At 47.6% G+C, this 25042-nt stretch overlaps 1 protein-coding gene across 1 annotated transcript in view; it reads right to left on the reverse strand.

Moving 5' to 3' along the window:
• FBXW4 (F-box and WD repeat domain containing 4) overlaps positions 1-25042 on the reverse strand; it is an 80785-nt gene that overhangs the window by 38321 nt on the left and 17422 nt on the right. The window contains 4 exon segments of the mRNA XM_042959754.1: positions 14867-14961; positions 19868-20000; positions 20463-20648; positions 23273-23368. Of these exon segments, the coding sequence (XP_042815688.1) occupies positions 14867-14961; positions 19868-20000; positions 20463-20648; positions 23273-23368 (510 nt within the window).

A 25042-nucleotide genomic window follows, 5' to 3' on the forward strand; every position in this document is an offset into this window, starting at 1 on the left:
CAAACAAGGGACAACAAGGAAAATCGGCGGGCCCATTGTCTCTCCTCTGTGCTAAGTGAGATGAAAGGGACCCGCGGCCCCCTCCCCACAGCCCGCCTGCCAATCACCTCTAGTTATTAAGGTCACAATGTGTAAATTCTTTTGACCTGCACCTAATCAAAGATTCACCGGCCCTTTCAAATCCGAATGGGGAGGAGGGGAGAGATTCCCTCCCATAAACCCAGCAAACTCTCCCTCAATAAAATTTCTCTCTCTGATTCCTTCTCTGCTTCCCATCTCCACCCCCTCGCTTCTCCTCACTCCGCCCTCCTCACCACTAGCTTCAAACACAAATGACAAGCCCCATGGAATTACTACCCCCAAAGAACCTGAGGAGGATTTGAAAGTTTCTATTTAATTCCCTTGAAAGAAAAAGATTTCAGACAAGCAGAGTTGCCCAAGCAAGCCCAGAACCTGGGCAGCCCCGGCGGCCCTGATGCCAGATTGCTCCAAATGGCAAAGTAGTCGGCTGGCTTCTTACTTTCTCCTCAATCGGCCCCTGTCTCTGCCCTGAACACCATTATACATGGAGCAAACAACATGGGAGAAAACCAGAAAGGACACCCCCTCACTCTGTCACTTAGGTCCTCTAGCTCAGCTGCTGACCCTCCAAAACCCAACTGGGGCTGAGTGGTTCTGTGAGCTGAGGGGAAAATTACCAAGCCCACAGTAGGCCACCCTCAAGGAAAACGTCCATGGGGTAGAACAACAGAGAACAGAACAAGAGCCAGAGGATAGAACTTGAGAGAAAACAAAACTTGGTATTTACCGTGCTTTGAAAAGTACGAAGTGCTTCAATCCAGCAAGGAAAAGAAAATGCTTGCAAATCTCTGTGCATCAATATCAAGGCTGTGCACTTTTACCCTACGTATCTTGTCTACCACATCAAATGGGGAGGATCAATTAATGTACGTAAGTTGTCCACCACCCACTTTTACCAAATGCGCGACTCTCTCTCAGCTCCTACTTTTCCTGCCTCTCTGATGGTACCTTTCGCCTCTTGGTTTCTCCTGGCCCAGCTGTCTTGATTTCTGAGCTTTCCTTTGGTGCTAATCCCTCGTCGTATTTCAGCTGTTGTCTCCATCCTGATGCCTTCCACGTCTCCAGCCCATGTCTGAGCTCCAAGGCCACCATCCCTGGCTGTCGCTGGTCACAGCTACCTGACTTGTCCCATTACTGCCTCAGACCCACATGTCTAAGACAGAACTCAGTTTGGTCAAAACCAGGCCTTCTTGGGGCGCCTGGGTGGCTCAGTCGGTTAGGTGTCTGACTTCAGCTCAGGTCATGATCTGACAGTTTCTGAGTTCAAGCCCCATCGGGCTCTGCGCTGACAGCTCAGAGCCTGGAGCCTGCTTCAGATTCTGTGTCTCCCTCTTTCTCTGCCCCTCCCCTGCTCGTGCTCTGTCTCTCTCTGTCTCTCAAAAATAAACATTAAAAATTAAAAAAAAAAAAAAAAAACAGGCCTTCATTTATCAGGCAGGCTCAGAGAGGAACTCATGTGGGTCCCTTCCCTCTCCACCACGTGCAGTTGTGACCACTGAGCTCTTCCTAAATCCAAGGCTGTCTTCCTACTCTCCCTTCGAGCCCAGACTTTACCACTTACAAACCATACTCCTGGAAAAGTATCCAAAGAGCATCAGTCTCTCCCCATCCAAAGAATCCTATGTACCGTTCAACCACATTAATCCTGTAACTGCTTTAATCTGGTCACAAGTCTTCCAAGGCCGACCTCCCATCTTCAGGTTAAAGTCAGACTGCTCCTCAAAGCCCCCCAAACCACACCCCAAATGTCCCCTCCAGACTCACTGCCCACCACTCCTTTACAAACCCCAAGCCAGCCAGCCAGATTGGTCTGCTCTGAACCCCCAAGCTTACACTGAGCTTCCCCATTCCTTACCCTCCCTTTGCTCCACTAGTCCGGTGCCTCAAGTTCCCCTCTGCAGTGTAAACAGAGCCACCCTTAAGTCCCACTTCAAATTCCATGCCACCCAGAAAGCTCCCCTAGTTCAACTAGAAGACTACTACTGCTTTCCCCAATTTTCCGTTAATAATCCTGGCAGATGATGGCACTCACACTGCATGTACCCAGGAATAAATTGTTGTCTGAGTACACGTGCTGTTGTCCCTACTGGACTATAAGCTCCTGGGTAGTAAAAAAGGTCTCTTGGGCTTCATGCTTCCCATGTGACCTTGCACACAGCAGCATTCTCAAAACATCCATAAGGCAGGCACTCAGAGATGTGCATTACACAGAAAAACAGTTCTGATATACTACTTTTTTAAAATTCCAATATTTTAGCTTCTTTCCCCACAAAAGGTCCCAAGCATGAAACCATGTTTAATGCTGCAAATGTAAAGAAGGATCTTTGCAGGGTGATGGAAATATTCTAACCTGAACTGTGGTGATGGTTGTACAACTCTGTATATTGACCAAAATCATGGAATTGTATACTTCGATTGGATATTAAAATGGACAAATTTTATGGCATGTAAATTATACTTAAAACTTTCAAGAAAAAAAAAAAAAGCTGTATTAATTTGAGAGCGCGTGCCTGCGCACACAAGCAGGGGAGGGGCAGACAGAGAGGGAGACATAGAATCCGAAGCAGGCTCCAGGCTCTGAGCTGTCAGCACAGAGCCCGATGCAGGCTCGAACCCACGAACCGCGAGATCATGACCCGAGTTGAAGTAGGATGTTTAACCGACTGAGCCACCTAGGTGCCCCAATATGGCTGTTTAAAATAAAAAAATTAAAGGTAGGTCTATGCACCCTTAATTTAAATAACTATATAAAGGAAAAAAAAGATTCTGTCTATAAATGCCAGATACTGAAATTGACATTTAAATGCACTTTACGTTTTTGCTCATTATAAAAAACTTAAATGCCAGAAAAAATGTCAGCACAAATCCATTACATAAGAAATTAGTCTGAAGACCTAGTCAAATAACTATTATATTATTTTGTGACCTTGTTTTCATTTAATAATAGGTCATGACATCTTTTGGGGTCAATAAACATATCTATATCATCCTTTCAATGGCTACGTGGTCTTCTATTGAGTGAATGTACCATAAGATACTTAACCAGACCCCTATTAATGGACACTTACGTGTCCTTAATGTTAGTCTTTATACATGCGTCTTGCACACTTGTCTGGCTGTTGCCTTAGGATAAATTCCTAGATGTGGAATTTGTGTGTCAAAAGGTTTTCATGTTTTATTTGGGCAGTCACTGCCAAACTAATGAAGTTTTAAAACTCTAACTTTCCCTCTTATTCCTGGATCCACCCTTACCCGCCTGCAAAGGATTTTCCTGGCCACAGACCTCTAACAAGTGGAAGAATCCTTTGAATAATCTGTATTTTTTTTCCTGTTAATTTTTTATTTTTATTCTCAACCACAGCTCACCCTGGATATTAAGGAGATTCAAGCTGGCTGGGAAAGTAGGGTGTTTCAAACACATTAACTCATGTGTCTCTCTCTCTTGGCCATATGTAACAGATCTCACCCATGTCCAGCTGACCCTTCTCTTGGGTCATTCACCATAGGACCCTAGCCCAATCACTCACTTGATCTCCTCCTATTTAGGCCTAAGTAAGAAGGGCCCAGCATTGGCCAGGACAGCTAAAGATATGACCGAAACAGGCAGAAAGTAACAGGAGGAAAAGAAGCACCTGCATGAGAGTCCTCAGGAAATAGACAGGAGGTCACATGCTCTGAGCTGGATCCTCTCCATAGCCTCTGAAGGCCATGGTGCAGCAAGTTCAGGGTGAGAAGCATGTGCTAAGCGGTGGCTGATTAAATCTAGAAGCATCCTATAGGGGGACTGTGCTCCTGAGACTCCAGAGTTTTGCCCAGGTACCACAGGACTGACCCAGGACAAGACAAGCTAATCTCTCTTTCAAAATTCCCTAATCAACGAAGAAGGGACAGAGGAACACTCATGGTGGCCACAGCAGAAAGGGTACATTTCACTTTACCCAACAGAGCTCAACTTTTCCTTCCCTATCTGTTCAGCCAGTGTTTGTAACATGTGCAAGAGGGACACACAGAAAGGAGGGGAAGCAACCTCAAAGTTGCACAGTGTCTCTACTACTGGGGCATATTTGTACTTGAAAAGCTCTTGCCTCTGGCCTCTCTTTGTGACTTCCTGTCTAGCTCAGCTCCTAGAAAAAAAGCCAGTCTGAAGCTTCCCACCTGACCAATTAATTGCTCTGCCAGCATATGAAAGTCATGCTCATTCCCTGCCTATCCCCACCTCCACCATCGCCAAAGTATCCAGAGGCAACTAGACATTAAGTGTCTCCAGCCTAGAAGCAGAAAGCCACACCTCTCTAGATGGGACAGATGAAGCATAGGAAATCAAGAGAGAAAAAAGGCCCAGTGACCGCACATTATACTTCATCAAGCTTACTAACCCCAGGGACCCCACGTTATACTTCGTCAAGTGTACTCACAGCGTGAAGAGGGCCAGAGAAAGCAGAAGCTGAAGAGCCTTGGCTTTAACGCCTTCTCAAAGTAAGCAAGCTCCTGCCTTCAAGATGCGTGTTCTTCAGCCCGCACGTTTCCACGGCTCCAGTCCCCAGGAACAGTGTGCACGTTGTCTGAAGTGCACCAACTTTAGATGGGGCTGCTGTTTCCAACCTGCTGTGAAGACCAAATACTATACCATGACCACCATGACCATTGCTCGAAAAGCTGGATTAGGACTTGGCTGTAGGAAGGAGCAGAGTTGGAGACCGCAGCATAAGCTGAGCAAGAACAGACGAGTCTGAACACAAGAACATGGAAAGGATATATGTATGTGTACCTGTTTGGGGAGGGGAGCGGGTCATAGCAAAATACGATTTATAATTATTTTAATCTCCTACAAGTTTCTCTCTCCTGACTTGAGATTCTCTTTTGCAATTAAGACTCTGCTCAAGATTTTGGTTGTTATCACATCCAACTGGCACTCCATCTGCCCCCCCCTGTACTTTTTTGTGCACCATTCATGTTTTAAATTTGCATTGGAAACTATGAAAAAGGAAAGCTTCTGCAGAAAGCAATTTCCTGGGCCAGCAGCTTTTGGACTAATATTCCTTTGCAATTACCATGGCTTCTTCATGCACATACTCCCCTCCCACCTCCCTCCTCCTTCCTCCACTTTTCCCTCTCTTGCCAGCACCTTCGGTCTGAGCCAAGCCAATCCGACAAGGTACCACAGACCAGGTCACAAACTACGCCTTACGAAAGTGCCCTGGTCAGAAAAAGGAGCATTAACAAGCAGGAAAGAGGGCAAGGATCTTGAGGAGTCAGCTTAACAGGGCACCCCAGGGGCATGGGGGTTTCATCGGTAGCACACGGGCATAGCACTCTTACACAAGACAGGAAAGAAAACCCCAAAAGTTCACAATCTGAAACTTTGAGAGAGTCCTGATCAAGAAACCGCTAGAGAGACGCAAGGATTAGATGTCTAGTCCACGCTGCCAAAGTCCCCTCAGTGTCCATCTGAAGGAAGAGCCGAATATATCGGTTGGCTTGCTGAGGCATCAAGCATCCGTTAGTGTTGTCATATGTAAAAGCTCTAGTCAGCACAGCAAATTTAGAGTCAGAGTCAACACAGGCCTTCTGAGCATCTTTACAAGACGTTCCTCAGATCAGTGGCGTCAACATATTCCACTGCCGCCATGCATGTCGGGGTCTCTTCTTTTTCTGATGGTGTGAGGAAAATGTCCCAGTTCTTAGGTCCCCAGCTCCTAACCCCCCAATGGAAGTACTAGAATAATGGAACTGACACACAAAAACGGCCATGAGGAGCAGAAATCCTGTTCTCGGGTGGGTCTTAATCCCATGACCAAGTAGGCCCATGTGGGACTGTCCTGAACTCGGAGAAGGAAGGAAATACAGCGGATACTGTGGACTGCCAGCTGGAGAGACCAGGAACCAGGACTCTGGTAGATGGAAAGGCGGTGAGGGAGAGAGGGACACCTTTTCCAAAAATGTGGTTTAAAATGAAAAGGAAAACAAGGCACTTAAGACTTGACTCCAAACTGAATACCAAAATCTGCCCCAAATGGCCTGAGAGCCACCTACTTACAGGAGGATGGGGTGATCCTTCCCCCTGACATGACCCTCCTCCCCCAGTACACAAACATACATTATGCTACTGATCCGGCCACATCCCATCAATGCCTTTTTCACCTGGGCCCAGTACAAACCCTACCCCACCCCTCAATCTGCTTACAAGTGTAAGTACCATTGGCCTAAGAAACTAAAAGCACAGAGATTTCATGAAGGTGCCTCTTTTGACTGATCTGAGTGTTACAGCTAACAGGTGGGGAAATCTTCTTAAATATATGAGTATTATCATGACAGGGCCATTGGAACGGATCAGTGCCATAAGTCAGACAGGGCTGGAAGTTTCCGCCCCACCATCAGGTTCCTCTTTAGCCTTGACAGATCAAACTCAAGCCGAAGCAGGCTACAGAGATCAGTTCAGTGTCCGAGCCAAAGGTCTTCACAGTGAGGGACCAAAGCTGCCCTGGCTGGGCCTCTGCCGGCCCGTGTCCCAGATTAATCACCACCAGGCGGGGCCCGGACACCAGCCTGCAACCTGAGCCCAGCAGCACCTGCACAGGGGTCACCCCTGCTCCTCCCGTACTTCTCTTGGGCAGGACTCCAGGCATGAGGGTGTCCACCTGTTGACGAGGTTACCTGGAACAGGAGGACAAGACACTCAACTATCTTGAATCCTGCAAATAAGTCACAGATGGTTTGAGTGGATTCGTGAAGGAAGGAGCAAAGATACGGTGACTCAAGCAATAAGGTCAGGGCTCCAAGGGAAAGAGGATTCTCAGCCTCTGAACAGAAGGAAAGACACCCAATGCCCCTCTTGACACTGTCTAGAGAGGGACTCCGGCTGGTGAGCAGCAGCTATGAACTAAGGAGATGCTTTGGGGTGTTTGGGACACATTCTCATCATCTACACTTCAACAGGATGCTGATAGGGAGGACAGAGACCAGAGCAGGGATGTCTTTTCAAAACACCCCCAAATGCTGCCAGATATACAGTATGAAAGGAAGCTTAGAAACAACTCACTCTGGCCGCACCTGAGTGGCTCAGTCGGTTAAGCATTGACTTCGGCTCGGGTCATGATCTCACAGTTTGTGGGTTCGAGCCCCACAACGGGCTCTGTGCGGACAGCTCAGAGCCTGGAGCCTGCTTCGGATTCTGTGTCTCCCTCTCTCTCTCTGCCCCTCCCCCGCTCACACTCTGTCTCCTTCTCTCTCAAAAATAACCAAACATTAAAAAAAAAATTAAGGAAAAAAAAAACTCACTCCATCGAGGGTGTAGAAGAGCTTCCTTCCTCTGAATGCCGAAACCTTGGAGAACAGGTCTCAGACGGTCTCCTAAATCAGTAAGCTATTTCAAATGTGTACATTCAGAGCTAACAACTACATACGGTATCCGGCTGTGCTAGAATGCACTTTTTAGGAGCAAAGGGCCCTATTATAAATTCTTCTCAGATGGCAATCTCTTTTATATGGTTGCTTCTCTGAGGAGGAAGTATTCTGGACGCGCGGGCATGCGCGCCCGCGCGCGCGCGCGCGCGCACACACACACACACACACACACACACACACACACACATCAAAAGGAGGAAGATAAGCATGAAGATCTGTATCTTAGAACCATCTGTCCTAGGCCCTAACTTGTGATAGAAGGAGAAAGCACTTATGGGTGCACCCTTTCCCACACACCCTGTGGCCCCAGGGAAGGAAGGGGAGGGAGGGGTCAGGGTCAGATTGAAGTGTGTCCCTTGAAAGAGCAGAAGAAAGCACAGGTCAGACCAGAGGAGAAAGAGCTCCTCCACAGCACCTTCAGCTCAGAAGGAACACCCACATCCTGACTGTTACACCTTGTTCCTCCAGAGCTCCATCTCCAGGAATTCCCTTTGAACTCCGGCTGCAGCCCAGTTAGGATAGAGCAGTGGCTACAATTACACACTTGCGGGGGGGGGGGGGGGGGCGGAGGAGGAGGGGGTGCATGTGACAGGCCATGAAAGGTCCCAGCCTATAAAACAGACTGGAAAACAAACCCTTAATTTAAATGTTAATGAAAGTGCTGTGGAGACATCAGAGGCTTCCCGGCTGCTCAGAGAACAGCTACACCAGCTACAGAATTTATGGCTCCCCTTCACCCTCCCGCTTCCCTCTCTGCCTCATCACCCACTAAAGTTTAAAGAGTATTAAAAAAAAAAAAAAAAACAACTAATTTTAACATTAACTCCGTGCTTCCACCTTGGGATGTGATTGCTAAATTATCTGTTGGCAGAACAGTGATCAAAGGCGGAAAAAACATAGGCACGCTGCGCACACAGCCCGGAGAAGTCAGCTGCGGCTGAGGCAGGGAGAGGACATGGTCTCTTCCTGATGAGGGAGGACCAGAAGAAACAGCGGTGCAGGCGGGGACCCGAGCCAGGAGGGGCAGGCAGCGGGAGAAAGGCAGGAAGACCTGCCCCTCCGATGTGCTGTGCCCCCAGCTGAGGTCACACAGTGCTGTCTAGTTCACTGTCGCTTCCCCAGGGTCCAGCACATAACAGTGCTTAGGTATGTAGACAGAGAGAGAGATAGGGAGGGAGAGGGACAGAGACAGACAGAGAGATGGAGAAACAAAGAAGTTAACAGAGACTGAGGGACGGAAACGTATCCCTGTCAGGACAGGTAGGGTCTCGGTGCACGACTCTGCACCTGCAGTATCCCATCTTCTGCAGTAGCCTCTGTTTCTATTTGTGGTGTTTTATTTAAGTCAGCTCTTGACAACTGAGCCAACCTTGCTGGCCAGGGAAGCAGTGGCTCCCACACACGGGTCCCGGGCCAGCCAGGGCTGGTTGGGTTGCTGGTCTCAGGCCAGCAGCTCAGCACATGAGCCTCCCTGTGCCCGTCCTGCCCTGGGTAGTGGCAGAAATCCAGGGTCTTGAGGAAGTGAAACCCACCCCTGTGGCATCTCATCTTTGCTACTGATGGATACACTCGCACCCGCCAGAGAGGCTTGGCTCGGCACGGGCAGTGAACTCTGTGCGGCACCCGCCACCCTAGAGATTCAGCAGGACTAGACTCCGATTCAACTGGATCCCTACACTGATCCTTTTCCAACTTACAGTCATTTCAGGCTGGACCAGGGGACCCATCTAGGATTACCCAGAGCTTCCTCCTTTCTCCAGGTGTCACACACCTCCTCTTCCAACCAGCCCCTGGCCCCTCCCTGGTGTCTTTGTGCCTCTGACGCTCTCATCCAGGACCACCACGTGCAGGAGGCTCCCTCTTGTGTGCTCCGAGCCTGGCAAAGGAGGACACTGAGCCATTCCTTGCTTAGGGAAGGTCTCTTTTTCCTAGACAGGCCCCAGAGGAAGCTTCCCCCTGCCCTGGTCCTGGGAAGGCAGGATGGAAAGATCAAGTCGGCCACAGGCCGAGCCACAACGTAAAGCAAGACAGTCAGCCAGCCATCAGAGTCTTTCTTCAGGTTATCGAGATTAGGAATCCTCTTCACAACCCAGCTCTCCAACGCCAACCAGAAAAGGCAAAATTCAGAGAGACAACCTTTACTTTTGACTCATCTTCCCCTAAAAGCTCTGTTATGAAGTCTAGGGCCAAAGGCTTGCTGAGCCACTGGCAACCAAAAGAATCCAAACTGAAAGTTGGCTGTCTCTTTTTCCAATCTTTCAAACTTCTCAGTCAGAGAAAATGCCAGATGCAATTACTTTTCACTAAAGAAAGGTGTATTTCAACAGGCTGGTGAATATGCGTTTACCACACACACAACACACAGTAAACCCTGTAGCCGCTGGAACAAACACCCTGCTCTCCCCAGAAACCCACCCTCTCCCCGAACAGTACACAGTGATTGCTTTCCTTCCAGACTCTCCCTCACCTCTGGGAGAAATGAAGCAAGAGGGGGCCGCTCCTCCATCAAAACCCCCCAGAGGCCTCAACTCACTTTACAAATTTGAATCGGTACATTTCATGCAGACTTGGACTATTCCCCCAAAAAACAAACAGGCCACCACAGTGAGCAAAGTTACACAAAATTATATTGTATATTTAATAACACAGCAAAGTCAATTTTCTACACCTATACCACTCATATATTTCCCCAATGACAGAAACACGAGAGAAGGGATTAAAACCCAAGTGTCCTGGGAAGCCTTCCTGACCACACTCACTCACACGATAGCAAGTGTTGTTGGGAGATGGGGAAAGGATTCTGCGGAACACCTCCTTTCTCCTGGAGGGCAATAAAAATGGCGTCTGCAGAGGAAGGGGGAGCTGTGGGCTCCTTACTCTTCCCCTAGCAGGCAAACAGGACAAGTGGGTCTCCGGATTCATTTCACCACTAGGGTCCCACCCCCACTGTGCAAACCAGAGTTCGACGAGCGCTCACACCCCTGGGATGGTACAAGCACTCACGGCTGCCTGATTGAGCCCAGGCCTCGAGGACGTAGGGCCTCCCCCCAACCCTTCCACCTCAACTCGGGCCTCGAGGAAGAGAGAATGTTCTTCAGGCCCCAAGAGCCTTTCAAGGGCCACAACTTCCGTCCACCATGCCAGTGGATGAAGGCACAGCAGCGACCTGGGGCCCGTCTTGTGGCCATCCCTCCGCACCACAGTACGGGCCACAGGCTGGAGGCCTAAGCACCAACTGCCGCCTCTTCTGCCCCATGCCACGTGTGCCCTGAGTCCGCCTTCCCTGGGCCTCAATTTCTCCCTCTGCGGGGGAGGGGCGTGGTGGTGGTGGTACCCCCTTCCCCCTCAACCAGAGATGGCTGAGTTTTGAGCACTTAGCATCAGCTGGGAGCCATTACAGCAACACGCCCATCTCACCCCGCCACGGAGTAGGATCCTCACAGGCGCTTCCACATACCAAGTTCAGTCATTACACAGGGAGTGAGGAAGGAAGGAAAGAAGGAAGGAAGGGATAGAAAGTCAGAGGGAAGGAAATGGAGTCTTCAACAGTTCTGTATTTCCTCACTCTTGAGTGTTGGCCAACTTTATTCAGCTGGAAATAGTTTCCTTTTGGAAATAATTTTTAAGTGGCAACAAAACTTATTGCACATTTTTAAAACTCTGCGTTTCTGTGTTACTCATGGAAAAGTGCTCAGCATCCAACGTGACCTGGGGAGGTTGTTTGTGAGATCCGCAGTCATACCCAGACATATACCCTCCCACCGCAGGTGAGCCTCCCACAGCCCTTCTCTCACTCATCAAAAGCTCCAGGCTGGGCCTCCGCTACAGGAGGGCTTCAACTGTAAGTCATGAATCTTAAAAACAGGATTATTGGCGTCAGGGCAAGAAGACGGGTAGGAGGGCACACAAGAGGTAGAGAAAAAGGTCCTTGTCTGCCACCCCCCTGTGGAGACTACTGGTTTTCCTTCTGTGGTTTTGAGTACCTAAACACAGCTCTAAGCACATATCTGGTATTAAATATCACCCTCCATGGCTGTTTACGGATCAAGAACTCAAGGTCATGGAAGGAAGGAAAGGTGACATTTGGACATGGGATGGAATACCTGCTTTCTCCCAGCAGGAGCACCTCAAATAAAGCCGGAGGCTTGAGGTTTCCTGCTTCCTGCTACAAGTGTCTAAGCACACGCATAAGGAAAGAAGGCAGCCAGCCCCAGCATCTAGATAAATACGACGCAAAGCTCTCACAAATGGTTTTCAACAGAAGAAACAGATTGAGAAAAGGGATGCGGCAGGTCTCCTAACCATTCAGGTGCCTTCTAAAGAGAGGTACAAGGGAGCAGTGAGAGACTGGGACGTCGTCGGGTAACCCAGGGACACCTGACCTAGAGGACAGCTGCTGCCCACCTCCACTCATGTTCTTCGTGAGAAGTTCATGGTCACATCCCATTAGTGGCCACACTTGCGACCATACTCATACATACCAACGACCATACTCAACAGAGAGGGTGGCAGGGAGGGGAAGAGAAGACAGCGAGGACAGAAACACTATGGGGGTGGGGGGGAAGGAAAGAGATTCCTGCAGAGTTCCCACCTCAAGAAGACTGCTGAGGAGGAGGGGAACTCCAGGAGGGCCAGGAGAAGCCCCCGGCAAAGCTGGAGATGTGAGAGACAGCAACTAAAGCCTTGAAACAAAGGCTGTCCCCAAGAGGAGAGATTCTGGTTGCCATAAGGAGATAGCCCTTCTGGCTTTGCAGAGCATTTTCTTACTCATTATTTCAGGTCATCTTCACAATAATCTAGTAAAGCCTATAAAGGAAACTGTATTCTCATTTAATAGTTGGGGAAACAGGCTCAGAGAAGGGCACGGCTTCCCGAGGCTACCCTGCTGGTGGTGGCAAAGCAGAACCCCAGTGTTCCAGCACAGACCCCGAGGCTAGGAGGCAGTGTCTCCCCAGACTGGGAAAATGGATGAGCTCATTGAAAGGTTCAAACTCATGGACGCAGGGAGAAGAAATGGATCTAATAATAGGATGAAACATCCCCATCCCAGTACTTTTCAGGGTAAAAGAAAATGGGGTAGAGAGAATAGCAACATATACCATGGCCCTCTAGTAAAGACATGGCCCCAAGTGCAAACTATTTTCAAAGAGTCAAGCTGGGGAAGCGGTCATCTCGAACAACTATGGTCCGGTCGGTAGTGAGCAAGCGTCACCCTAGAGCCAAGGCAGGCCACCAAGAGGACAAGAAGCCTCTTGAGGAGAATGAGAAAACAAAAGACCCAGGTTTTCACTGAAGATGAAGCATATCAAGGACTCGGCAAAGGTTCTGGCACAGGGCGAATGGCGAATGCTCAGCAGCAGCTGGTAGTGCGGGCTGTGGTAGATTAATGCTAGTACTGTCTGAAAGCTAAGTCCTTCCTCAAAGCCAGTCTGCAAGTTGTGGCCAAAACAAAACTCCGTTTACTGTATTCGAAAAGGCTTCTTTTTTTTTTTTTTTTTTTTAATTTTTTTTTTTTAACGTTTTTTATTTATTTTTGGGACAGAGAGAGACAGAGCATGAACGGGGGAGGGGCAGAGAGAGAGGGAGACACAGAATCGGAAACAGGCTCCAGGCTCCGAGCCATCAGCCCAGAGCCTGACGCGGGGCTCGAACTCACGGACCGCGAGATCGTGACCTGGCTGAAGTCGGACGCTTAACCGACTGCGCCACCCAGGCGCCCCTCGAAAAGGCTTCTTAATGACGGGCTAGACTCGGTCCTCAACCTCTTTCACAGACACGATCTGCAACTGTTAAAGTGAACACGTGCTTCAACACGTGTTCTACTGTGAAAGGGTAGCCCACCACATTCCAGAGAGGTGGCCAGAGTAGAGGACTAAGGGATGGGGTGCTGAGAGGGCCTGGCCGTGTTCTTTGGCCTCAATCTCCAGCCCTGAAGGGTTTCCCCTCCACCACCGGCCCCACCCCAGCTCTCCCTAGTCCAAAGCCAGCAGAAGTCCACATGGCAGTCACCAGCCCATCTGCCACCTCCCACAGGTCCCTTCAGTCCTCACACATACCCAGCCCACAGGCCCCCAAGCCTGACCAACTGGCTTTCAAACGGGCAGCAGTGGAAAGAAACTGCGGAGAGGACAGTGCTCAACGGCTCTGTTCTCCGCCCTCCGCTCCCACACACTTAGGCCTCTCTACTCCCTGCTGGTCTTGCCTTCCCGCTTTCCTAGGATTGCTAGAATGATTTGTTCTGAACAGCGACAGGTTTATAGGTTAGCCGACACCTCCGCTCTGTGGAATTTTAATTAACTTCTCTCATCGTCAATATGCTAAGGAACGGGGTCTCCATTCTCTGGGGTCAGCAGTGTGTTTCAGGTCCTGCTATATCAGCCGTCAAATTGAAGAATTAATGACGTGGCTAATCGGCTCTAATTCTTTAGAAAGAAAAAAAGTTTGAAAGGGAGTTGCAGAAGGGGGCAGGAGGAGGGGTGCAGGCTCCGTGGAGTAAGGAGAAAGAGGCTGAAGGGGGCTGAGCAAGGTGGGGAACCCACTCTCTCGGAAAACGAGCGACAGACTTAAACCCAGGGCAGGAGAGTGGCAGCCCCCCAGCTTTCCCACTGCTCGTTAGGTGGGGAGTCAGGGACGAAGGCAGTGAGGGGGAAGACCCTAGAAAAACAAACCGTCTGATGGAGCAGGTGCAGGAGGGAGTCTATGTACCCTGCTGGGGAGGAGAGAGACTCTGCCTTGGTTCAAGAAAGCCTGGAAAGCAGAAGTCAGGATGCAAAGCTCACTCACTTAGAGGTGAAGCCACAGAAATACAGACAGGCCAAGGGGGAAGGTAAGGCTACCACCAAAAATTTGGCATGTCTGCTATGATGCTCAATCTACCCCACATACGTGTCTCTGGATGAGGGCCCAATTGGACATGGGCCCCACGCCTCTCCGGATGACTCAGCTCTGTAAGCGATACTCTAGAAGACATTTTCCAAGGGGAACAAACCACAGATGTGGGTTGTGAGAGCAGGTTGGCCGGTGTGGTCACTTCCCAGGAGTGCTAACAGGCCTCTGCTTTGGAAGCGACTCCAGAGAGCATATGCTCCAGAAGGGGCACTCTTGTAACAACTGGAGTCAGTTACATTTTAACAGTATCTTTTCCTTCACCGTTTCTGGGGTAGACGCCCAGGAAGTTAGCCCCTGGGATGTTGTCTCCACCTCACACATATATGATGTGAGCCACACACCTTAGGTCTCTGGAGGATTTTCAAAATCTCCAGGAGAGAGGCTTAACGCAACCTAGAATATACAGGTGGACGAGCTTTCTAGCCCACCCAACCTCATAAAATAAAAGCATTATTATACAGGACAAAACCATATCCAAAAACGTCTCCCTTACCTGAGTAATGGGCTGATAGCAATGGACCAGACTCGGTCTTCGGTCTGGATGGTGTGTAAGCACTGCCCCAGCCGGCCTGATGCCAAAGGCCATACCTGGAAACAGCAGAAGAGATGCTCTCGTCAGCATCGCCTGGGATTGGGACGTGGGGTGAGCATCCCCAGGGCGGTGGGGAAGTGGAGAATCCTCTCTGTCCTGCAGACACAGAGCTCAACGTATGAGCCGAGAGGCTTCCCCAGCCTCCGGCTCGCCTACCTGACTCCCAGGCAGAACCGCCCTCCTCAACATCCACTTGAGAGCTCTCTTCACCACCCAATTTTATAGCAGGGAATCAGGAGCTCCACACTCCAGCTGAGACGTGATGAAGCCGGGTGAGCAGGTGCGGCTTGCCTCTCTCAACAACCTCCTCGTGCTGGTGGGTTTTCCTCTTTCCTATCTCTCACCCAGATTTTCCTTTGGGAGGTAGGGAGAAGGAGGATGATCAAGGCACAGTATGGGGGAACAAAGACAGAATCACAGCAGAATTAAGAGAGAGGAGCAAAAAGGAAGACACAAGAGAAGGGGAGAACGGAGGAAGAAGAGAGGCTTCAAGGCACGAAGGTGGTATGTTCTTGTTTGTTTGTTGATAATGCCCAGGATCCAGTGCTATTCATGTCGGCAGGGAATTTAGCACCTAGTGTCACCAAAAGTAGCAGAAAAGCTTAACTCTTTTAAGCTTCCATATCTCCTACAGGTTAAAAATATTGCTTGGAGCACATTATCTGGTCCCTATCAGTCAGGAATGTACATTAGCAGCCACTCCGGGCTTAACTCTAATCAACACTCAGGGAGCCCTCTCAGCAGCCAGTGCATTTAGAAATCTCCCATTAAGCACAAGGCCCCCCTCACCTCACCCAACCCTAGATGACACAGTCAGGGAAATAAGCCTCTAACCAAACAGAAAGGAAGCCTCAAATGTACAGGGCTGTCCCAGACAGCAGCCAAGGAGGGATCCTGGGGCAGCCAGATGGATCAATGACCTCTCAAGGTCCCTGCCGTGCTATAAGGGGAACACACAAAAGCCAGTCAGGACCTTAGATGGAAGAACTTTCAGGAAACATTCCTTGAATTTAAGGGGCAGGTGATGGAGTGGGGGTGGTCTTGCCTTCTTGGGGTCACATGACATGTCTTCCCCATAAAAGGAGAAAGTGTTTTCGATCTTGTGTATGTATAAAAGGTATATATGAGTTATTTCCAACACAGGGAAAAGAAAATAAACTTAAGAAGATTCTGAACAAGGAGGGGCAGAAAACAAAAGTGAATACCACGACTTTCCTGGAGTGCCATGATTCTGGCTTACTCTTCTGGATCTACAATCAGGCCCCTTTGCTAGTAACTAGAGGCGTTTCTACTGTCTTCTTTCAGATAGTCCAGGCCTGGAAGAGTGGTTTGCCTTTCCTCAGATGCGAACTCCCTAGGAGGCGGGTTGGAAGGTGAGGAGACACTAAGGACTCTGATTACAACATCTATGGGGACAACTCCAGTCCTGGACTCACCAGTGCCACCCCCACCCCCCCTCCCCCGGGACGGGCTGGTGGATTCCAACACCGTACAAACCACAGAACAAGGTTCCTGGCCTCCGGGAGTCGCTCAGGAGGCATGTTGCCAATTCTGAGCGGATGTTGGGAAAGCCACAAACCCGAGTGTCATGATGCCTGAGGGACAGGAGTTGACAACAATATGCTGATCACACTTTCACCCTCAGTGGTCAAATCCAAAACAAACCCTTCCCTGGAAAAGACATATCTCAGTGGAGGTGGGCATTTACATAGTCCTTTTAAGAAGCAGTTGACAATATGTATCAGGACCCTTAAAATGACCGAAGCCTTACACTCAGTAATTCTCTTGCTGAGATTCTATCCTAAGAAAATAATTCTAAAACAAAGAGAAGCCTGTGTGGCAAAAATATTCCCTGCAGCCTATGGTTGCAGAAAGAGCACGCATGGGCTTTGGAATCAGACCCATTTGGGTTTGAACCCAGTTGTTACTTATCATCTCTGATCTTAGGGATATTTCAAGACTTCTTAGCCTCAGTTTCCTCGTGTGTAAAATGGGAAATAATACCTATCTTTTGAGGGCTACAGAAATGTCAAGATATGTATAAAGCACCTGGCACAGTAATAGCACAGCGTTTGGAAGGGATTAGGCACCCAACAATGGTGGTTCTAATTACTTATTAAGCCATTAAAGATGACACAAATAATTTGTAATAATAATAGGAAACTTTATAAAATAAAGTAGATACAGTAGGGTATATTGGCTATCCACAATATATTACAAGCATAATTATGTAGGGATAAAATTAACCTAAAGGATAAAAGGAGAAAATGAACAAATGTAAAGGGCTTAGCATCGTGCCTGGTTACACTGTATACAGTTACAAAACAAACAAGCAAACCTATGCGTTGAAAAATAACTAAAAGAAGAAAAAGAAAAAACAAACCCAAGTTCAAATGTTCCCTCCTTCATAAATTCTCCCCTTTCAAGGCAGATGTGATCTCTCCACCCCTGAACTCTCTGGCCCTAGAGGCTTACACTTGACAGTCCTGGCCACTTCCCCTCAGCTTCGCAGCCACTGCACGCACGTCTCAGCTCCCCTTAAAAAGAGGGGCAGTCTCTTCCTTACCTTTGAAAAACCCTACTGCCTTGTACACTAAGCCCTGCATACAGTTGGCACTTAAAAGAATGAATGAAAGAACAGAGAAATAAGGAGGCAATGAAAGAATGGTCAGAACCAGCCCAGGCCCACGAAGAACATTCCTACATTCCTATCACATCTCAGGATGGGGCTGGCCTCACTAAAGCCCAGAGGGGCAATCCAAACAGAGTCTCAATAAGCTTGAAAGTAGGGTTGGCAGGGGCGGGGAGGGGCAGGGAGAGGAAGAATCTGAGCAGTCGCTAACTCAGAACTCAGAAGTCTTACGAAGAAAATGTTTTAGTTCCTTTCACCCCAATAAAACAATCTCTTTTCTAAAACACAGTAGCTATCTGGGGGAACTCCCAACAAACAGGCTATAGATCTTTACAGGCAAACATGAGTTTGCCTAAGTTCTTGCATAGGTTTGTGCATACTAGAAGCAGCTACAGAACTGCAGAAGCCACCGAAAAGCCATGGAAACCTGGCTAGAAAAGACTGGCTGTGGGTAGCATGGAAATGGGTCAGGAAGACGAAGGCGGCTAGAGGCAAAGACAACCACATAGCGGGAACAGAAGCAGCATCCAGAAGTCTGAAAAGATGAGCGGGCCCAGAAGTCACCAGGGAGCCCGTAGATAGCCGACCAGTTTTCTGGAGGTGAAGAACCCGGGGGGAGAATTCTGTCACTGTCTTCAAAGAAATCCTCAAAAGGAATACGATGTGCTGCAGTGACAATTTTAGAATTTAGAAAGTACCTGTTTTAACGCTTAAAAAAAAATCGAATCCACTAAATGGGGTTGCGTTGGTACTTCAAGCATGAAACAAATCCAACATCCCAAATAAAGATGCTGTCCCCTGACTAGAATAGCAGCCCATCCCCCTGAATTGCTACCTGTGGTCATAAAGCTTAGTTTATGCTGCTCTGGGTATCAGACCACAGAGAAGAGACTAGAAGAGACGTCACTGAGAAGGAGGAGCCAGGGGAAGCTCGAAGCCATGACAGGAAGATGCCAGGAGATGGGAATATTTAGGCCACATGTGCCAAAAAGATTTTTATGCAAATTGATTTCTGAGGAGTACAGCGAGTTAAGGCCAGTGTCTTTTCAAGGAATGGTAAAACGACAGCGACCAATCAGAACCCTGAAGTAAGGATAGGGTGGACGGAATGGGAAACAGGCAATAGGAACTTCAGTTTCCGAGTTAGTTCAAAGGTTTTCTGGATTTTTCTCAGGCTTCCTATGTTGGTGAGCATGTCTCTCTGACAGAATGCAAAGTGTTAGGAAGAAAACAGCCAAGGGAGGAGAAGCTTCCGTAAATAGAAAGGCACATACGTAGCCCTTCTTTTTATATCAATTGGTGGCATGTTTATAGGAAGGAGTAATCACCAGAGGGTACGTGGAGTCAGAAAAGCTAGTGAATAAAAAGTGCCACTGCCCTCTCCTGAGACCCTCCCTAGGTGTCTCAGAGGCCCGTTTGCTGACACGAACAGGCATCTTGCTCCTGTTGGCGCTATGATCTCCAGATGCTGAGAGGAAACAGGCGAGTAAGATACTACCAGGCCTCCTGCACCTCAGCTTAATTGTCAGCAGAGTTCCCACAGCAGCCCCAAAGGACCAGGCGTGTGCGGGCCCTGCCTGGGGCTGCGGGACACAGGGGTGGAGACAGAAGTTCTTCTCTGTGTCATGGGTGGAGGCCTGTTTGACCCAAACGTGGGTGAGTGGAGTCCATAAAGCAGAGGTCACACTACTTCTCAACCTCATTCTGTTTTGCCTTGGCAGATGTCTGACCGTAGACCAGGCAGTTTGGCAATGACGCACCAAAAACGCCTTTCTCTCCTCATCTTTCTACTGCTTACTGACCACATCACTCTCCAGAGAAGCAGTAAAAACACATTTTAATTATCAGCCTGATTGCTTATAAACAAGGTGGTGAAAAATTAGCCTCCCTAAACAGAAAGCAAGCAAAAGGAGGGAGATTTTAAAATAAAATATTGGGGTCAGAACTCAACCCACAAACTTGAGGAAATTCAGCTCAGGGAGGAAAAGCTGGCCAGGCCCTCTGTTTTTGAGTTCACGCCACATTTCAAGTGAGTGGCAAGCTTCCCAGCCACTGTCCACTCCTTTCTCAGGCCAGCTGGCAGGGATGTAGCCTGGCATGGCCAGCCGCATGCCAGAGGCACATAAGTGAGTCCTTTATCGTGTTGTCCCCCTGCTGCCCCCACCCAATGCCCTCAGCCAATCCCAAGACTCAAGGCCCTATCCACCCTCTCCCACCCCACTCCCTATAGACAGGAGGGAATAACAGTACCTAAGGGGGACACCACTCACCTTGGCCGTCCTGTCCCTGGAGCCGCTCACGATGATGCCCCCTCTGCAATCCACACAGTTCACCTCCTGTTCATGAGCCGAGTACTTGACAGTGAAGGTGCTATGAATCTTATGAACACCAATCTTCCCATCTCTAGGAGAGAAATAAGGAGCCCATCCCCAATAGCCAATTATTCTCTCTGTCAGAAGAGAACAAAGCTACGGAAGCAGCCCGAGTCTCTAGTGATGTCCAAATCTGCTAAGTTTTAGGCAACTCAGCTCAAAATAAGGTGCTGAGCTTCGAGATAACTTTACTTCCTCAGTACACTTGGGGCTGAACAGAGCTGAGAGACAAAACAAATTTCCCCCTCGAGAGTATCACAACCAGCTTCACTTTTCATTAAAGGCTCTTCCTGTTTTCCTTCTCTGGCTAACCCTATTAAGTGTCTTTGGTAAATCTCTCTGCTTCAAATGGAAAAAAAAAAACAAAACACTCCCTCTTCTTATGGTCTCCCTCCTCATCCCTTTGGAGTTGAGACAGAAAAGCGAGAGGCAGGCAGGCAGAAGTTCCCTGAAGAATGCTAAGGAGGAAGGAGGAGAACTCTGTGGCACTTACCCTCCTGCACTGATAATATGCGAGTTGGCCAGCACAAAGTGGCAAACGTCCTCATCATGCCCAGCAAAGACTCCCAGGGGCCGACGGTTCAAGCTGGCACCATCTGGGCGGAACTGATAGGCCAGGATGAAATTAGCCTGGGATATGTACAGAGAATCACCTTCTAGCTGCATCCAGGGCATCTGACTGCAGAGATATAAAACACAATTTAAAGATCATCAAGATACAGCATGAAAAGTTGACTCCAATCTTTAGAGAGGCTGACCGATTCTCAACGTAGTGAGAATAACCTGCACTTTACCCCCCTCCTCTCCTTTAAAATTACCTCCCCATAGGCTACCCTCAGACAACTAGAGAGACTGAGCTTTGTAGTAACCTAATCTTCTCTGGACTTTCTAAAACAGAGTCAGAATTAAACGACCAATTAGATATCACTTTTAATGGGAAAATGCTTAAGACCTGAATTACTGGCAACTTAGATTTCTTTTGGGGAGGCAGAGCTCAGCGACTATAATGACTGGGGCATGGACAGGGTCAAAAACAAATCTTCCACCCAGAGAAAGTGATTTTCTTTCATTACACATCCTCACTGATTTGAAGTGTTAAGTGATAAGTTTCGAGGTTCCAAGACTCCCATACATACCTCTTCCCCAACAGAGCAGATGGAGAAAAGAGAAGAGTGAGCCCTGAGAAGCCCCATTCCCTTATCCCGCTAGAGCAAAGGGGCCATTTATAAGTGAAAGGAATAAAGCCATTTAGGAAAGGATGCTAATGTACTGGTTACATATCCAGCTCCACACAGGGGATATCTACGTTTCGGTATTAGAGGGTAAGTGGGGCAATGGAAAAACGGCTTCGCAGCAGTCCGCTACAGTTCAGGGGTTATGGAGAAATAGCTCTCCCAGGCAGCTGATAAGAGAAATCCACAAGTAGTCAAAGATTCCCTCCACAATCCAGCAAAAGGAAGAAAGTTTAGAAGCCACAGGCCAGTCCCATGGCACAGAGTGAGCCTCAAGAAGAAAGAAGACTCTGCCAGACCCCAGGCTCTCTGGTGGGGACTAAGCCCCTTCCCCAAGGCAGACAACCCAGCAGCCTGTCCTACTCTATGGAGGAGTTCTGGAGCTACCAGGTCCCAAGCAAGGCTTAGGGACGGCTGATTCATCCCCATTTACAGAGACACCATCTCCCACTGCCAAGCCTGTCTGAGCAAACTGGGCTGTGTTTCTTCCCCAGACTCCTTAATACAAGCGTCATGGGAATGTGGAAAAGTTCTGCAAATTGACTTGACGGGCCATTAAATGCAGCTTGGACTTTGTAGTAGCTGAGTTTCTGCTCAGGAGGTTTTTACAAGTGTGTGCATATATTATATAGAACATGTGTTGAGTAGGTAGCGATGCCTACATTCTCACTCATTATGCACTTCCCTCTTCAACATCCCCTTGCACGAGTTTGTGGCACACTCAAGTGGGGAGCAAGCAGAAGGGGTTGGAATGCATGTGTTTAGAGCCATCTGGTAAACAGCCATTTGCCGAGGACAAGAAACCAGGTTCATGCCAGGTGAACGGTGGAGAATCCCGGGGCAGCCTGGTAACTGCTTTGTGTGTTTATTTGCCAAACTGCTTTGAAACCAGCCCCAAAAAAGACGTCAGGGACAAAACCTTGATAGAGAAATAAACTCTACTTTCTGATATTAAAAGGCAAAAGCGGGAAGCAGAGAGTACAGTTTTTCATCATAAAAATCCGTCTTTCTCCCTAGTAGTTTCTCTACAGTCACCACCACGACCAGTACCCCCACATAATTCACAGCCACCACCAGCCATGAAAACAGCAGGAACTGGACACAAGCAAGAGAGAAGGGGTCATCAGATGAAGAAGCCGGTCAGTATCTCTCAGCACAAGCACAGGTCAACCTGGAATGAGGAACCACGATGCTCCTTAACCATTCCGACCAATCATCGAGGAGCACTTGCTTGGCAGGGAGTCAGATGATAACTATGAAATAATGTAGCATCAATGAAGCATAAGATTTGTGGCATTAGCAGTCCAAAGCCACTGCCTAAATTTCCTAGCAGTTCTGAGTTCTATCTCCCATAACATCTACAGCCAAGCCTTTAGATCCTATTTTGCCTTCTTAATAAAGGAGGGGAGAGGGCTAACAGACACCAGGAGTGAAGCATAGCTCTGTAGAGTAGATTTAAAGAAAAATAATTATAAAACAAGATGGGTTGAAATACTGGCTTCATTTAACTCTTTTGATGAGGTAAGTTAATAGGGGTTACCTCTGAGTGGTTGCATTATATGTAAGTTTTATTTTCTTCAAACTTCTATTTTTTCAAATCTCTACAATAAACATTTGTTATTTTTATAATCATAAACGTGTGGAATTTGTTTAAATAAAGCACATTTGATGGCAATTTTTACCAATGTGAAAAAAATTGTCCCTCTGATGCCTGCTTTGTGATGTTTAAAGGATCACCAGTGCCACACCACCCAAGACAGGCACATTTACACTCCAGCTAAGACCAGATATTTTTACTTCCCAGCATGCTTTTCTGTTCCAGGTAGCTTTGAAAGAGTCAAGGAGTACCTGGGTGGCTCACTCGGTTGAGCATCTGACTTTGGCTCAGGTCATGATCTCACAGGTCATGAGTTCGAGCCCTGAATCAGGCTCTCTGCTGTCAGCGCAGAGCCCACTTTGGATCCTCTGTCCCCGCCCCCCCCCCCCCCCCCCGCCCTTCCCTCACTCACGCTCTCTCTTTTAAACATGAATAAACATTAAATTTTAAAAAAAGAATCAAGAGGCTACTTACCTGCATCTCCACTTCAGCAGAATCCCCTCTCGGCAGCGCCCCAACCTCCAGTTCTGAGACACCTTCACCCGTTCCTTCACTGGGACATTGGCCATCCTGTGTGCAGACAGAACAGATAATCCAGTCACTACAACTCATTGCCAACCAGAGAAAATTCCATAGGCTTATGAGGTAGAACTTGGGAGTATCTGGAATATATCTAGATATAAGTGACAGGGTTAGGACATGAGAAAGGATTAACTTTTCTCTCTCCACACTGGGATAACCAAGAAAGCCAAGGAGAAGAGCCTGTCCTTTACAGTGTCTATAGTGATGCCAAAGCGACCTAATGGAGAAAGGATAACAGTGCTGGAACTACTGGCTATCCATAAGGAAAAAAGTAAACTCTGACTCCTACCTCACACCATACAGAAAAATTAATTCAAAATAGATTTAAACATGAAATCTAAAACTATAAAGCTGATAGAGGAAAATATATCAAAATATTTCTGCAACTTGGGGCCTGGGAAAAGGTCTCTTAAGACACAGAAAGCAATAGCATACAAGAAAACTCTAATGAATGAGACTTTATCAAAATTAAAAATTTTTGCTTACCACAATGAATATACACACCACATTCTGGGGGAAAGTGTTCACAAAATATATATCTGACAAAGGGCTTATATCCAGAAAATACTAAGAAATTATAAATACATATGCATAACTGTATACATATGTATATGTATATATTGTATATGCATTTATATATGTATATATAATTATACACACACATGTATATGTATATATAATTATACACACATAAATATATATATATGCATATATATTTTTTGAAGGCCAGTAAGGAACTCTCCTGCAATCTTGGTGGCAAAGCAAAATGGTAGAGCTATCATGGAAAAATGTCTGACAGTTTATTATAAATCCAAACATATACCTACTCTATGACCTAGCAAATACCCAGGAGAAAGCATACACCCACAAAAAGACTTGCACAAGAATGTTCACAGGAACTTTAGTAGTAAGAGCCCAAAGTTGAAAAGAGCCCAGGCAGCCATCAGAAGAATGGCCAAACACCCCATGATGTATATTCATACAATGGAATGCTACTCAGCAATAAAAAGGAAAGTACTATTGATATACACAGCAATGTGGGTGAATCTCAAAAGCTGAATGAAAGCAACCTTACACAAAAGAGTTCATGTTGTATGATTCCATTTATGTGAAGGATATTGAGAAGGATTATTATTATGTGAAGGATATTGTGAAGCATTATTAAGAAGGATAACTAATCTATGGTGGGAGAATCAGAATAGTGATTACCACTGGGAACCCTACCACTGGGAAGGGGACTGACTGGGAAGAAACATGTAGAAACTTTCTGGAGCAACATTCTGTGTCTAAATCTTAAAGGGATTTGGGTTATACAGGTGTATATGCATTTGTCGAAAAATGCATCAAATGGAAAAAAAAATGCCCCAAATGATACACTTAAGATTAAAGTTTGAGCATTTTGCTGTATATAATATTAAGTTTATTTATTTATTTTTGAGAGAGAGAGAAAGAGAGCACGTGCACAGGGGAGTGGCAGAGAGAGAGGAAAAGAGAGAATCCAAGCAGGCTCCGCACGTCACGCTCTGCACTGTCAGCCTGGAGCCCGATGTGGAACTTGAACTTACGAAACATGAGACCATGACCTGACCCGAAGTCAAACGCTTAACCGACTGAGCCACCCAGGAGCCCCTGTATATAAACCCATAAACTAATATATATACG

This window comes from Panthera tigris, chromosome D2 (assembly GCF_018350195.1).
Source record: "Panthera tigris isolate Pti1 chromosome D2, P.tigris_Pti1_mat1.1, whole genome shotgun sequence".
NCBI lineage: Eukaryota > Metazoa > Chordata > Mammalia > Carnivora > Felidae > Panthera > Panthera tigris.